The sequence below is a fragment of the Sminthopsis crassicaudata genome, chromosome 2 (genome assembly GCF_048593235.1).
Source record: "Sminthopsis crassicaudata isolate SCR6 chromosome 2, ASM4859323v1, whole genome shotgun sequence".
Classification (NCBI taxonomy): Eukaryota; Metazoa; Chordata; class Mammalia; order Dasyuromorphia; family Dasyuridae; genus Sminthopsis; species Sminthopsis crassicaudata.
In genome coordinates this window covers 52,141,031-52,155,177 of record NC_133618.1, presented here as the reverse complement: position 1 = coordinate 52,155,177, position 14,147 = coordinate 52,141,031, and the positions used below count along the sequence as shown (strand labels likewise).

At 43.2% G+C, this 14,147-nt stretch overlaps 1 protein-coding gene across 2 annotated transcripts in view; it reads left to right on the top strand.

The window, feature by feature from the left end:
- The first annotated feature begins 924 nt into the window (after positions 1 to 924).
- JPH3 (junctophilin 3) overlaps positions 925 to 14,147 on the top strand; it is a 187,543-nt gene continuing 174,320 nt past the window's right edge. The window contains exon 1 of one of the 2 annotated variants that reach the window (XM_074286254.1): positions 925 to 2,077. In XM_074286254.1, the coding sequence (XP_074142355.1) occupies positions 1,696 to 2,077 (382 nt within the window). In that variant the 5' untranslated portion in view covers positions 925 to 1,695. The remainder of the gene's footprint in view (positions 2,078 to 14,147) is intronic. The other variant, XM_074286253.1, reaches the window with a different exon arrangement.

Here is a 14,147-nt window from a genome sequence, read left to right as displayed (position 1 = left end):
CTTGGATATAAAGTAACCAGGGTTCTCTGTTTTTGTCTCCTGAGAGCCCACTAACGTGGCTTCGCACATAGTGGAGGGAGCTTAATAAAAATGTTCGCTATATTTAACTGAAATTAGTTGAAGACAAAAAAAGATGGATCGCTCGGTGTTCGAAGCCACCCGTAATATTCGAAGTAGGAATCACTCATTGACTGGCAGTGCAGCCAGCCACTCCTGGGAGGTAAATAAGTCTGTGGGAGCTGAACTAAAGGGAATGTAAGGTGTATGTTGGCAATCTTCGGGTCCCTTTTTTATGTAGGAAGTCCCGCTCATTCTGCTGAGACTTTTAGCGCGTCCTTATATGCTTTGTGCCGAAAGCAAACCCCATGGCCTGTTTGTCTGAGATCAGCCTCCAAGTCTCCAAGGCCCGGGTGGAGAGATCTCGCTTTGGGGAGGCTCCTTGTTCCTCAGTTCCTGTCTCTTTAAATCCGAGTGGAGAGAAAGGGGGATGAGAGCGCTTTGGATCTGGCCCTCTCCAGAGAGAGGATTTTCATAAATATTAGGGAGGCAGGGACTAGAGGGAACGGGGGTCCCACTTCCAGGCTCCACAGAAAACGGGAGCCCCCACTTTCCTGAGAGATCTTCCCACTCTCCTTCCCTACCCAACCTCAGGCACGCCTGAGCAGAGCCCGAGTGCCGGAGCGCATTCAAGCCAGCGACGGGAGCTGGGACGGCAGGCAGGCAGGCCACGAGTGAGCTTTGCAGCGGGGCGAGGCGAGGCGGGGCGGGGCGAAGCGGGGGGAGAGGGAGGCAGCTCCCACACTCGCTGTTCTTGTAGGGTGAGGGGCGTGAGTGTCCGTGTGTGTCCGTGTGTGTGCGTGTGTTGTGTGTGTGCGCGCGCGCCCGTGTGCCAATGGGGCTGCGTGTGCGTGTGTGCGCCCTCGCGGGAGTGAGTGCGTGAGAGCGCGCGGCGGGCAGGCGGGCGGGCAGAGGGAGAGACACCCAGCCACCGACTGCTGCATTGCTGCTGAGCCACGACTCGCTCAGCCCCCAATATGCGGCCGCTGCTGCCGCTGCCCCCACCGCCGCCGCCGCCGCCGCTGCTGCCGCTGAGGGGCCCGCGATCTGGTGGAGATCAGCAGCAGAGCGGCGGCTGCAGGTGGAGAGCAGCGCGGTGGGCTTGAGTCGGGTCGGGCTCTCTTCTCCCTCCCCTCCCCTACTTCCCCTCCCCCTCCCCGACCCCCCTCCCCGTCCGCCCGCCCGTTCGCCCGCCGCGGGTCCGCGCCAGGGATTGGCACCGGCTTCTCCCCGACCCTTATTTATGATGCTTTTTTCCTTGGGTGCTCTGCCTGTGATGGTTTTTAGGCGGAGCCGTTTGCACCAAAAACTGTAGCAACTGCTCCCCCTTCTCTCCCCCTCCCCCCATCCCTTCCCTTCCCCTTCCCTCCTCCCCTCCGATACTGGATCAACAGCAGAAGAGGGACTGGTCGGGATCCGCGCAGATAGACAATGAATAATCGCAAGAAATTGACTTGAATTCCCCCGAAGCCGGCGCCGCCGCAGCTGAAGACGGCTCTCTTTTTGCTTTTTTCCCTTCTATTTTCTTCTTTAAAGACAGAGGGAGCGCAAACAAACAATTTGTTTCTTGTACCTTGTTCCTTTTCCCCCCTTTTTTCTTTTTCACCTTTTGGGGGATTTGCAAACCGAATTACATGCATGTCCAGTGGGGGTAGGTTTAATTTTGATGATGGAGGGTCCTACTGTGGAGGCTGGGAGGACGGCAAAGCGCACGGCCATGGGATCTGCACTGGCCCCAAGGGCCAAGGAGAATACACCGGCTCCTGGAGTCACGGCTTCGAGGTGCTGGGGGTCTACACCTGGCCCAGTGGCAACACGTACCAGGGCACCTGGGCTCAGGGCAAGCGTCATGGCATCGGCCTGGAGAGCAAGGGGAAGTGGCTGTACAAGGGAGAGTGGACTCACGGCTTTAAGGGACGCTACGGGGTCCGGGAGTGCACCGGCAACGGGGCCAAGTACGAAGGCACCTGGAGCAATGGATTACAGGACGGCTATGGGACCGAGACCTACTCGGATGGAGGTGGGTGCTGCGCCAGCCCGGAGTGCTCGGGGAGCGGGAGGGAGGTGGGCGAGCAGGGAGGCGGGAGTGGCGCTCTCCGCACAGCCTCTTGCCTCTGGTTTGTTTTATTTGCCCGTGTTTTTCTGGGTTCTTGTTGCTACTTGGGCTCTCGGTGCCCGGTGTCTCGGCAGCGGTGCTGTAGAGGCCCAGAGCTAGCTCCGGGAGGCTCCTGGCCCTCTCGCCACAGGTTGCTCGCTCCATATGTTCAGTGGGGGGTGCAGTGCAGTGGTGCTGCCTGGTGCCCCTCTCGGACCGTGGCCAGGAAGCCCCGGGGAGGGGGAGGGGGGCTCTCACCTCGTGCCTTAGAATTGATCGGAGGTGGAAGAGACGCCGGTGTTCACTGCACCATCATAAACTAGAAGGCAAAGTGGCAGGCAGAGGAGGGTGGAGAGGGCCTACCCCCAGAACCACCGGCCTGGGCTTTGGGCTTGTGTTCTCCCAAGTTGGGGGGGGGGCTCCTGGTGGGTCCCACTGACTGCTGAGTGATGCTCTTGGGGCCCCTGGTCCTTTTTCTTCTCCACCATCCCTTCCTCCCAGACTCCCTGGTTTCAGGCCTGGGCTCAGCGTCCCAATATCTGGGCTCAGGGATTGGATTCTTGGTTTCCTCTGTTTCCAAGGGCCATTGCGGGCTTGGGATCTAACCTGAAAAAAATGCCAGGGAGAATTTTAGAATGCTGTAGTGGAGACTGGGGTGGGGGGGTGAGGCAAGGGAGCAATCCCAGAAAATAACCCAGGCCAATAAACTTCTAGGGGGTTGGACCTAGGCTGATACTGCCAGACCAGGCAGCCTGGGAGGCCCATCTGTTTCCTGGATGCTCCTGGAGCTCTGATTGAAGTGCTTGCATTAATTTTCATCAGGAGTTTGGGAATCTTTTCTTGATCTTATTTCAAAGATGCTACCCCAGTCAGGAGGAGTTCTAAGAGCTCCAAGCAGTGGAGGCTGTTAATGGCTGTTGGTGTCTGTGATACTGCGTACACTTTTTGCATGTCTTCATGCCCTGACACTCTTAATATTCCCCATAAGTAGCACCCGAGACGTACTGAGTGTTGATTGTTTGGGACACAATAAATCTTGGAAGCGAGTTCTCAACCCCCTGTCTCAGTTTTTAAGCTAAGATGAGGTACAGGTAGTAGTTTGGTGGAAAGAGCATGTTTATTTTCTAGGCAGGAGAAAAGCAATTGCAGTGATTTTATGTTTCTTTCTTGGAGTGATGGAGGGAATGGAACACATTTAGATTTGCTTTGGTCCCTTTTGTTCTGGCCAAGTGAAAAAAGCTTTAAACACCTGCTTGACAGTCACATATACAGAGGTGAGGTAGGGCCGGGAAGTGATGATTATTTTGGCTTATGCAACCAAAAGGAAGGGCTCATTATTAAACAAAGAGGAGGAGTCTGGTGCACTTAATTATATAATTCTCCTGCCTATCAAATCCTGCCAAACCCTGATCATGGACCTTGCTTTTGGGGGTGGGTTTGAAAAAATTAACAAAGATGGGGCAAGCTGTACCGATGGTGGGATTGTGAGGGAAAAGGAGATGGGTCGTGGATTGCAAAAGCTTCCCCCGGTTCCTGGGCTCTGTGCATGTGTGTGTGTGGGGGTGATGGGGCTTCAGCAGCAGATGTATGTGGACGGGGGAAGCAGGCAGCTTGCACTTCCCAGCTGGCATGTACCCTGTGCAGAGGGAGGAGTTGTAACCCACGGGGCACCGACTGGAGCCCCATGGGGACCCTTCCCCCAAACAGAAAGCTTAGGAGTGCTACCGAGGCAACATAGGCCGGAAGTTCCCAACAGGCTTCGAGAAAAACTAACCTCCTCCTTAACTCTTCATGGGTCAGCTTGAGATGTGAGGTGAGGGAGAGAGGGAGAGATAGGTAAAGATCCAGACCTTTTATTTGATCAAGGGTCTCTAGAGTCCATCAGGACGAATGATGTAACTCTAGGAGTGAGGCATTATCTCGAGATAACCCACAACTGGGGAAGAAAGGGAGGGTTTTGTAGGTAATCTATCCTTTTAGGAAAAATCAACCCAGATATAAATGACTGGTCTATGTTTGTTAGATACTGCTCAGGAAGTTTGGGGTGCAAAGTGTTAACACGAGAGATGTTTCTTTCCTGTGGGATCGCATAGGATATATTGTTCACACATTACCCAAAGCCCTACATATCTGACCTGGATGTAGCTGAGCCTAGCTCAGGGAGTGGGTCAATGATTTGCACTATAAATCCTAAGGTAGAAAAGCATAAGAAAACTACAGAATTTGGAGTAAAAAATACTTTGAATCCCAGTCCTGTTACTCATTACCTGTGACTTTGGACAAGTTAGTTATTTCTTCTTTGGGATCTCAGTTTCCCTCCCTGACAAAATGCACAAAATGATCATTAAGATTCTCTATGGCTCTCAAAGTATATGAGCCTTTGCACTTTTCAGTTCTGCCCAATAAAAGCAGATGTAGTTGCTAGGGCACCTGGTCTGGGCAGCTTTGTTTTTTCCAAAGGAAAAAAAAATCTTTATAATATATAAAATTTAAAACTGCCAAATCCAGTTGACAGGATTCATACAGCTGTCAATTCAAACTTTGATAATATATATTTCTTACATCCTTTTTTTCGCAATATGATTTAATTTTTCCAAATATATGTAAAGGTAGTTTTCAACATTCATTTCTATAAGACTTTCTGTTCCAAATTTTTCTTCCTCCCTTTCCTCCTCCCTCCCCAAGATGGCAAGCAATCTGACACAGGTTAAATTATGGGCAGCTTTTCTCCCTTTCAATCTAATTCCAGTGTGTGCATCTCCTTGGACTTCCTGTTCTGCAACAATAACCTCCAGATGTGTGGGTCATTCAGCTGGAGAATGTAATTCTCCCCCTCTCATTAGGAAGGATGTATCTACTGAAAATTATCTGCTAGTCAGTAATGCATCAATGTTATCAACTCCATCTCTAAGGGAGACTAGGAGAATCATAGGATCACTGTCTGTCAGAAAGGTGAACTTCCTGTCTAAGGTAAACAACAGTCCCTTGAACCTTTCAGTAATCAACTAGTGGTAAATGATGGCTCAGGCACAGCAGAGTTTGGAAAGCAATGTTCTAATGAATTAATGGTTTTGAAGCGAATCCTGCTTTTCCTTGCATATTAGCTGGAACATCAGGAAACCTTCAACTCCAGTCCTGCTCTGAGTGCTGACTTGGGGAAACTATTTTTCATAAATAATGCACAGATAGCTCATGTCCTCTACATTTAGATGAGATCTGTAAGGCATCCATTTAAAGTGAAGACTTTTTTGACCAGGCTTTTCTCCAGTCTCACTCTTTCCCAGGCAATGACACTCATTCTTTATTGATGTGAGATAAGGTTCACTTGTAGACTATCATTAAGATCTGCTAAAGACTTCACAGAAACCTATGGGGCTTAATATATATATATATAAAACACTCATATGAATTGCTGTAGAAATTGAAAAACTCTCCTCTTCCTAATCTGGGTGATTTCAGGGATCTCTAAGGTCTCTTAGATTGGGCCTTGATTTTATAATTCCTCCCCAAACCCTCTTTTATGTAAACTCACTTGTCTCATCTCTACTTTCTCCCCTCCCTTCCCCTTTCTCCTATCCTCTCCCCTTTCTTTCCCTTTCCCTTTTCTCCCGCTTCCCTTCCCTCCCTTCTCCTCTCCTCTCTTCTTTTTCTCCTCTCCTCTCCCTTTCCCCTTCCATTCTTTTTTCCCCCTCTCCCTTTTCCCTTCTCCTCTCCTCTTCCCTCCCCTCCCTTTTTCCTCCCTTTTCTCCTCCCCTGTCTTCCTTTCCCTTCCTTTCCCTTTTTCCCTATTCTTTCCCCTTCCATCCCCTCTATTCTTATTCCTTTTCTTCTCCTCTCCCTTTACTTTTCCTCTCCTCTCCTCCTCTCCTTTTCCTTCCTCTTCCCTTCATTTCTCTTTCCCCCTCTTTCTCTTTGTCCCTGTCTCTCCTCCTCTTGTACATATATCTTTCACATAAATCCTGACTTTCTCCCCATCCATTTGACCTCCATACCCTTCTCAGGTAAATATTTCCTTTTCAATGCATTGCATACAGGAACCCATCCCTCAGACCCAAAGTCACCCCCTACAAATAAACTCACCCACACCCTGAAAAATGAGTCATCTCACACACACACACACACACACTCCTCTCCCCCTCCTCCTCCACACATACCCGCATACATCTCTCTCTAATACACACATTCTATACACAGACCCAGATTACTCATCCCACACACATCACACACACCCACAGTCAAAATTCAGATACACTTCAAGCACATGTACACATGGGTGTGTGTGGTGCGCGTGCGCACATGCACACCCGTGCCACCTAAAGATATTTTTCATCCCATTAGGCAAAACACAGACACAGGAGCTTCCATTCAGGCATTAAACCTTGTCTCTGAAATGTTCACACCAAAACAAGTGGTTCATGTAAAACACTTTCCCCTAAAATATAGCCCTTTTCCTTCAGAGCCATACTTAAAATCTTTATCTCACCTCCACCTGTTAAAGCTCATCCTTTAAAGCCAACCCAAGTGCTGCCACATCCAGGAAGATCTCCTTGATCTCTCAAATCAGTAATAACCTCTATGCTCTCAAACTCTATATACATTTTTGCTTGCATCTTTCATATGGATTTAATTTAATATATATTACTCTTTCATACAACTCTGCTTTGCTGTACTCTCCATGAGAGATGAAACCTAAGCTGGTAAGTATCTAGCATAGAGCTCTGAATACAACAAGAACTGAATTAATGTTTGTTGAATAAATACAGACACAATGTCCTCGAGGGACTTCAAGTTACTAATGAAATTATGTGATTTGATTTTATTTAAAATTAATGCACTCTAAATAAATCATACCATATATGACTCCTTGGAAATATAGAGTATCAAAAATATGTAACATTGGGGAAAATATTCATGTCATGGTATGTTGCATTTTTCAAAGTCTAGTGTCTAGAAGAAGAAGGTGATAGTCACCTACATATCCTGATCTAGTCATATTCCATTGTAGTGTCACTTTTAGTTTGGGTGCCACAGTTTAAGAGAGACATTGATGGGCTGGGAGATGTCTAGATGGGAGTGACAAAGTGGGTGAAGGATCTGAAATCATGCCTTATGGAGGCTCTGTTGAAGGAAATGGTGTTATTTCATCTACATCAATAAGAATTAGAGAGGAGATGTGATTGCTCTTTTCAAGTATCTGACAAAGTAAATTTTTATGCTTGGTCTCAGAGGGGAGAATTAGGACTTGTGGATGGAAGTTAATTGGGAGACAGATTTTGGCTCAATACAAGGCAGAACTTCTTAACAATTACAGAGACTTCAAAATAAGCCACCTTGTTAGACAGTGATTCCTCTATCACTTGAGATATTTGAGCAGAGACTAAGTAGTTCTTTGTCAGGGATGCTTTAGAAAGGATTCATATATTGGGTAGGGAATGGACCAGATATAATAACTGTTATTGTTAAGTCGCTTCAGGCATAGCCAACTCTGCTTTGCCCATTTGGTGTTTACTTGATAAAAATACTGGAAAGTTTTGTTGTTTCCTTCTCCAGCTCATTTTACAGATGAGGAAACTGAGCAAACAGGATTAAGTAACCTGCTTAGAGTCACACTGCTAGTAAATATCTGAGGCCAGATTTGAACTTGGGAAGATGAGTCTTCTTGATTTCAGACCTGGCATTCTATTCACTTAGCCACCTAGCTGCCTAGAAATAATAATAAATACACCAAATGTTTATTAAGCATCTATTATGTGCCAAGTACTATGCTAAGTGCTGGGGCTGCAAATAAGAAAAAGAAAATCTCTGTCTTCAAAGTGCTTACAGTCTAATAGGGGAGTGCTGAAAACACACAAAATGCTGAAAAATGGAGAAGAGGAGAAAAGGTGCAGATAAACTCTGAAATTCATTCTATATTTGATCTATTTATATTTTTAAAAATCAAAATGTATATTTTTTGAAGTGACAAATCAAATAGTGTAGACACTGCCAATAAGAACTAATTTTAGAAACAGAAAAGGAGGAAACACCCACAATCAAGGAGAAAGGTGGATCCTGGAAGATTATCTTTCAGCTGCTTTTAAAAAAAGAAAAAAAATAGAAAAAATGACAGATAAAAGGGAAAGGAAAAGAAATTCAAGAGTATCCACCTTTTAGTCACCAATTATAGTTGAAAAAGCAGTATTATTAAAAACACTCTTTACCCCAACTCAACTCTAGAGCTGTTTGCCAGCCTTTTCATTAGGAAGCCTCAGGCAGCTAAGTGAAGTATATGAAGAATCAGTATCCCCTTAAAAGAGCTTACCCATTCTAGGAGTGACTAACTCTGATGTTAACAATTAACCTAGCTAACCCTGGGAAAAGCACAACTCAATCTTTACCCTCTCTAGGGAGACCAAGCTAGAGAGGTAAAAGCTTGGGAGAGAACCTGGAAACATTCAGTAATAATAAGAAAGAAGTCTTACTTTTCTACCCTTAAGAACCTTTTGGTTTCTCAACTAAAAAAAAGTAGAAAAAATGTTCCTTTGTCAATCTCTTTATTCCCCTTGCCTCAGTGGGATCTGTCAGCCCAAGTAACAAGAAAGATTGATAAAGGAATGCATTTTGTTTCCCATTTTATACCCGTAAATAACAGAAACATGCCACAGTAATTTTATGAATAAATAAAATTCCATATGACAACAGATATAAGGATCATGAAGGCAGGGGATTTTTCCATTTTGTTTTTGTATGGTCCTGGCCTAGAACAGTCTCTTAACATAACAGATACTTAATCAGATGTTTTAGTTCAGTTGAATGAAAGGCAGTGGGTGGTGTGCTTCAAGTGAACTAGTTACATGACACCGTAGCGAGAACTCTGGATCTGGAATCAAGACAAGACATAAAATTCCAGCTCTGACACTCACTACCCCTGTGACTTTAGACAAATTATCTCCCTTCCCTGGACATCAGTTTCCTTTTCTACAAAACAACTGGATTAGACTAGTAAATTTTTAAGGTCCAGACTGGCTTTACATTTCATAAACAAACAGGTGGTAGAAGGCTCCTGCCTCAGGTGTTTACTAATTGTGTATTCTTGAGAAAGTCACTTAATCTCTGTCTGTCTCATCTGTCAGATGGGATAATAATAGTACATACCACCTTAAAATGCTATATAATTCTAGATCTTATGTCTCTAAACAAGCAAAATGACCCGAGGTATGCATAGAAGACTGTAAAAAACAAGTGTCATGTGTAATAAATTTTCTCCAATCATTTCCTTTCCTCACAAATATCTCCAAGTTGATATTTCCAGGAGTTAAGAATTTTCAGAACTAAATCCCCAAGGCTCTTTTCCTCTCTAAGATGGTGAGGCAACATGTTGAAGTCTGGTCTTCTTAATCTGTTCAGGACCTTGGAGAGTGGTCACCAGATAAATACAAATATTTTTCCTTTCCAGGTTTTCAGTGCATTGTAGGTGCTTCTTTTCATCGACTAAATGACTCAAGACCTCTTAGAATTATCAAACAAAGAAATTACAGGGTAAATAGTTTAGAAATCTGAGACTTTACTACTACAAGAAACTTCATGGAGTATTTGCTGATTTCATTTTATTTATCATTTTTGGTTCTAACATTGCATTGAGATGGTGGAAAGGATCGCATAATTAGGGAAATGGTGTTTTTGCAGTGGGTTCAAATAATCTTATCAGGATTTATGAAAACTGATTTTTGAGGTGGCTTTGTTCCTTTGGTTTCCTTCATTTTCCATTGGGCTTACAGTTGGATTTATGAGCATGTAACTGAAAGTCAGTATTGGACTGATTGATTTTATCCATGGTAGCCAATGGGATGGAGTATTCACCATAGCCTTTCCAAACTTGAATTAAGTGATTAATTGTTACTATAAATAATATTAATAATAGGAATTTTTAACCCTGTCTGTCTTATAATTTACTTTCCTTGTGAGGACTCTGTTACTTAAATGGAGATTTAAAGGAAAGGAAAAATTTTATTAATGTTTCCCTAATCAGATCAGCAGAACTTGCAAAACAGAATTCTTTTAAATAATCATGTTTTGTAGTTTTTTTATCATGGATTCTATTTAATTGCTAATTGTTGGCTCTTCCTCTTGAGTGATTCTTTGTTGAATTTTTGCATGACTAAGGCATAGTTTTTTGAATAATGCTGATAATATAGTAAAAATGGCATAACTAATATTTGGAAAGTGTTTTTAAACATGTTTTTGCTGTTTCTTTGTGTGCTCAGCACAGTGCCTGGAACATAATAATTACTTAATGAATCCTTATTGGTTGATTGATATTATCCTATTTGGTCTTCAAAATAAATTTATAAAATAGTTTAAGCATTATGCTTCCCATTTTACAGATGAGGGAATAGAAGCCAACAGAGGTGAAGTGATGCATTTATAGTCATGTGATTGGTAAGTGAAAGAGCTGGGACTTAAAGCCAGGTCTTCTATCTCTGAATTTACTACCTTTTTCTCTCTATCTTTTTGCCTCTTGAACCTAATGTCTAAGATGATGTTTGGAGGAGTTTTCTATGAATGCAGTTATCTATTCTCTCTCTGATTCCTCTTATCAGTGAAAATGATTTTTGATTGAGAATATGAAATAGGGAAAAAAAGAGTAGAACGATAGAGGGAAAAAGTTAGGTGGTTACTAATTACTAACCTTAGAGTTTTCTCTAGTAGTGGAATTTCCTTTTAAAATTTTCAGTAGCATTTCATTTTTCTAATTACATATAAAGATTATTTTCAACATTCATTTTTGTAAGATTTTGAGTTCCATTTTTTTGTCCCTCCTTCCCTTACCTCTCCCCTTCCCAAGACAACAAGCAATCTGATATAGGTTTTACATATACAATCACTTAAAATATATTTAGGATTGAAATTTCAAAACTAAAATTTGATGTTCACATGCCATGTGTGGCATATATGCCCATGTAAAAACATGCCCCCAAATACTCATGTTGAGTCCCATCAAAGGAAAGAAAATAACAATTGGACAAGAAAGCTCATCAAGATTCCTTCTAGGTTCATTTGTTTTGCTCTATTTTGTCTTGTCTTTTTGATTCTGATGAATGAACTTATCACTCATTCAACAAACATATAACAAACAATCCATTCTGATCTAGGTGTTATGGGAAAGACATATATACATGTAAACCAAAAGGTGTGGTTTCCTGTCTTTACAGAATGTCTTGGAGGGGTGAGTGGGTTCATACACCTTGACCACACCAAATGTTAAGAGGAAAGAGTACAAGTAGCTTTAATGTGCCAGACAGTGTGCTAAGAGATTATATATATTCTCATTTAATCCTAACAACAATCTTGGCATATAAGTTGAGGAAACTGAGGTAGGAAGAGGTTAAATGATTTGTCTGTTTCCACAGTTAGTAAATATGAGGCTGAATTTTAACTTCCTTACTCCAGGTCAGAGGAAGGAGAAGTCATGATAGGCTGGGCGTGGGTCAAAGAAGGCTCCTTGGAAGGTAGACCTTAAAATGGACAAGGGCTTTGCTAGGGAGAGAGGATGAGAGAGGTAGGGACAATAGTCTGAACAAAGGCTCAAATTTGTATAGATAGGTATGCTAAGGGAATATCAGTGGCAGAGACTGGGGAGAGTGGAGGATCTGTGTAGGGGAAGGAGTAAGAGACAAGGCTGAAGAAGAGGGTGGAGACCGAGTTCTGTCTCTCCCTCACTCCTCTGATGCCTTTCATTTAACAACCTCTCATGGGAGAGGGTTCATTTCCCAAGAGGCTCAAGTGCCCACTAAAGAAGAAAAACTACCCAGAAAGCTCTCTGGTGTTTGGTAATAATCACTTCTTGCTCATTAGGCTCTAGTCAGTATCTATTTTAATGGGCTGGAGCTGGGAATCATTTTACAGGTAGAAAAAGCACATCTTTGGGGTAAAAGGAAGCCAGGATTGACACCCCCCTTTTTTGAGAGGGAGGGAAGTAGAACCAGAATAGCATGAAGGAATGCAGAAATAGAGGAGGGGTCAGCTCGTAGCCCTACTAACATTTAACTTTACTGCTCAAAAATAGTGGATTCATCTCTTTGGTGATTGTTCTCAACAAAGTTAAAATTCCAGGTGGTACTTTGTTTTCTTATTCATTGTGACCAGTTTTTGTGCATGTTTTTTTGAGGGAAGGGGTAATGTGTGTGTTGTGTGTTTATGTGTATGTGTGTGTGTGTTTGAGAAATGCAAATTAATTTAAATTAAAGAAAAACACATGTGGGAAATAAATCTACTGGAAAAAAGTCTCTTCAGATGACTTTCAAATCTTAGCATGAATAATTTTTTAATCAGAATAGAATAGTTATAATTGGTAAATATCTTAGAACAGAGAATACCAGAACTCAACTTTAGGATCTAGAATTTCAGAGTTGAAAGGCCTTTTAAAACATAGAATATCAGGGCTGGAAGGATCCTTACAACATAGATTGTCAGGGATGGAAGGGATCTTAGAACATTGGTTATTAGAGCTGGAACATGACCAAGAATATGGATTGTTAGAGTTAGAAGGGATTTTTGAAAATAGACTGTGAACTGGAATGGACTTTAGGACAGAGAGTGTCAGGAACCCTGGAAGAGAGAATATCTGAGCTAAGAAGGACCTCAGAGAACACTACTATCATTTGGAAGGAGAGGAAAGGGAGACCCAGACTAGAGAAAGGGATTACCCAGACCACACAGAAAATATTGGCAGAGTTGGGTCTTGAATTCAGGTCTCCTGACTTTTATCTGGTGTTCTTTTCATTTGACCATGACTACATTTGCTATTTAGGTTGTCCATGCCATTGGTCCCCTTGGAGTGATGTGAACAAACATCATCTGAGTTTGTGTGTTATTTTGTGACTTGATTGTTGCAGGGCACCCCCCCAGGAATAAATTCATTAGTTGCCCACTTGAGAATGGAGCATATTTATAGCAGAGGTCAGTGTTCTGGGATGGTTTGAACAATCCATAGTGAGCCAGCCAGAAGTACCTGCTGAGTGCTCACAGGTGCAGAGCATTGGCTAGGAGTCTGAGTAAAGAACAGAAGGTGCTTACAATCCAAAACACTGACTGGTAATGTGCGTTAGCACTGAGGCCGAGATTGGGGCTCAGGAGACCTCAGCACTATTTCTGGTACCATTATAGTCTCCAAGTGCCCTTGCACCTGTTCTGTGGACCCTCTCAGCTTCAATTTCCTTATCTGTGAAAGGGGGTGGATGAAGCCTTCCAAGGCAAGGTTGGGAGGGTTAATGAGATGATCCATTTCTGTCTTCAGTATACATTGAGGGAAAAGTTGTTAGCATTTTCTCCCAGCAGAAATGGTGTACTGTGAAAGTTTTGTTTCATTCTGGGCTCAAAGTTCCAAGGAGAATACATTTCTTTCTAAACTGTAGCATTTGAGAATTTGGGGGATACTTTGATTTAGTGGAAAGATTAGATCTGGGGCCAGGAATCCTGCATTAAAATTCAGATTCTAACTCTGTGGACATGAGTGGGCAAGTGAGTCTCATTTTTCCCATCACTAAAATGGAGTAGGAGTAGCTAAGTGGCTCAGCAGAGTACAGGCTCTGAACTTAGAAAGACTTAAGGTCAAGTCTGGCTTCAGACACTTACTAGCTATGTGATTCAACGAAGTCACTTAACCCAGTTTACCTCAGTTTCCTCATCTGTAAAATGAGTAGGAGAAAGAAATTGCAAAACTCTCCAGTATTTTCCAAGAAAACCTCAAAGAAGCTTAGGAAGAGTTGAACATGACTGAAATCACTGAACAACATCAGTGAAAATGGGGATAGTAATACTCTCACCACTTTGCTGTGAGGAAAGTACTTTGCAATTTGTAAAGGGAATGTTCACTTAGTTACTCCTCATCTGCTCAGAATCAGGAATTTGGGGAAAGAACCTAATCTCAGAGTCAGGAAGACATATCTTTGATACCCATTGACTTGATGACCCTGGATAAATCATTTAAGAGGCAACTCTTAGATTGCAAGGCAGA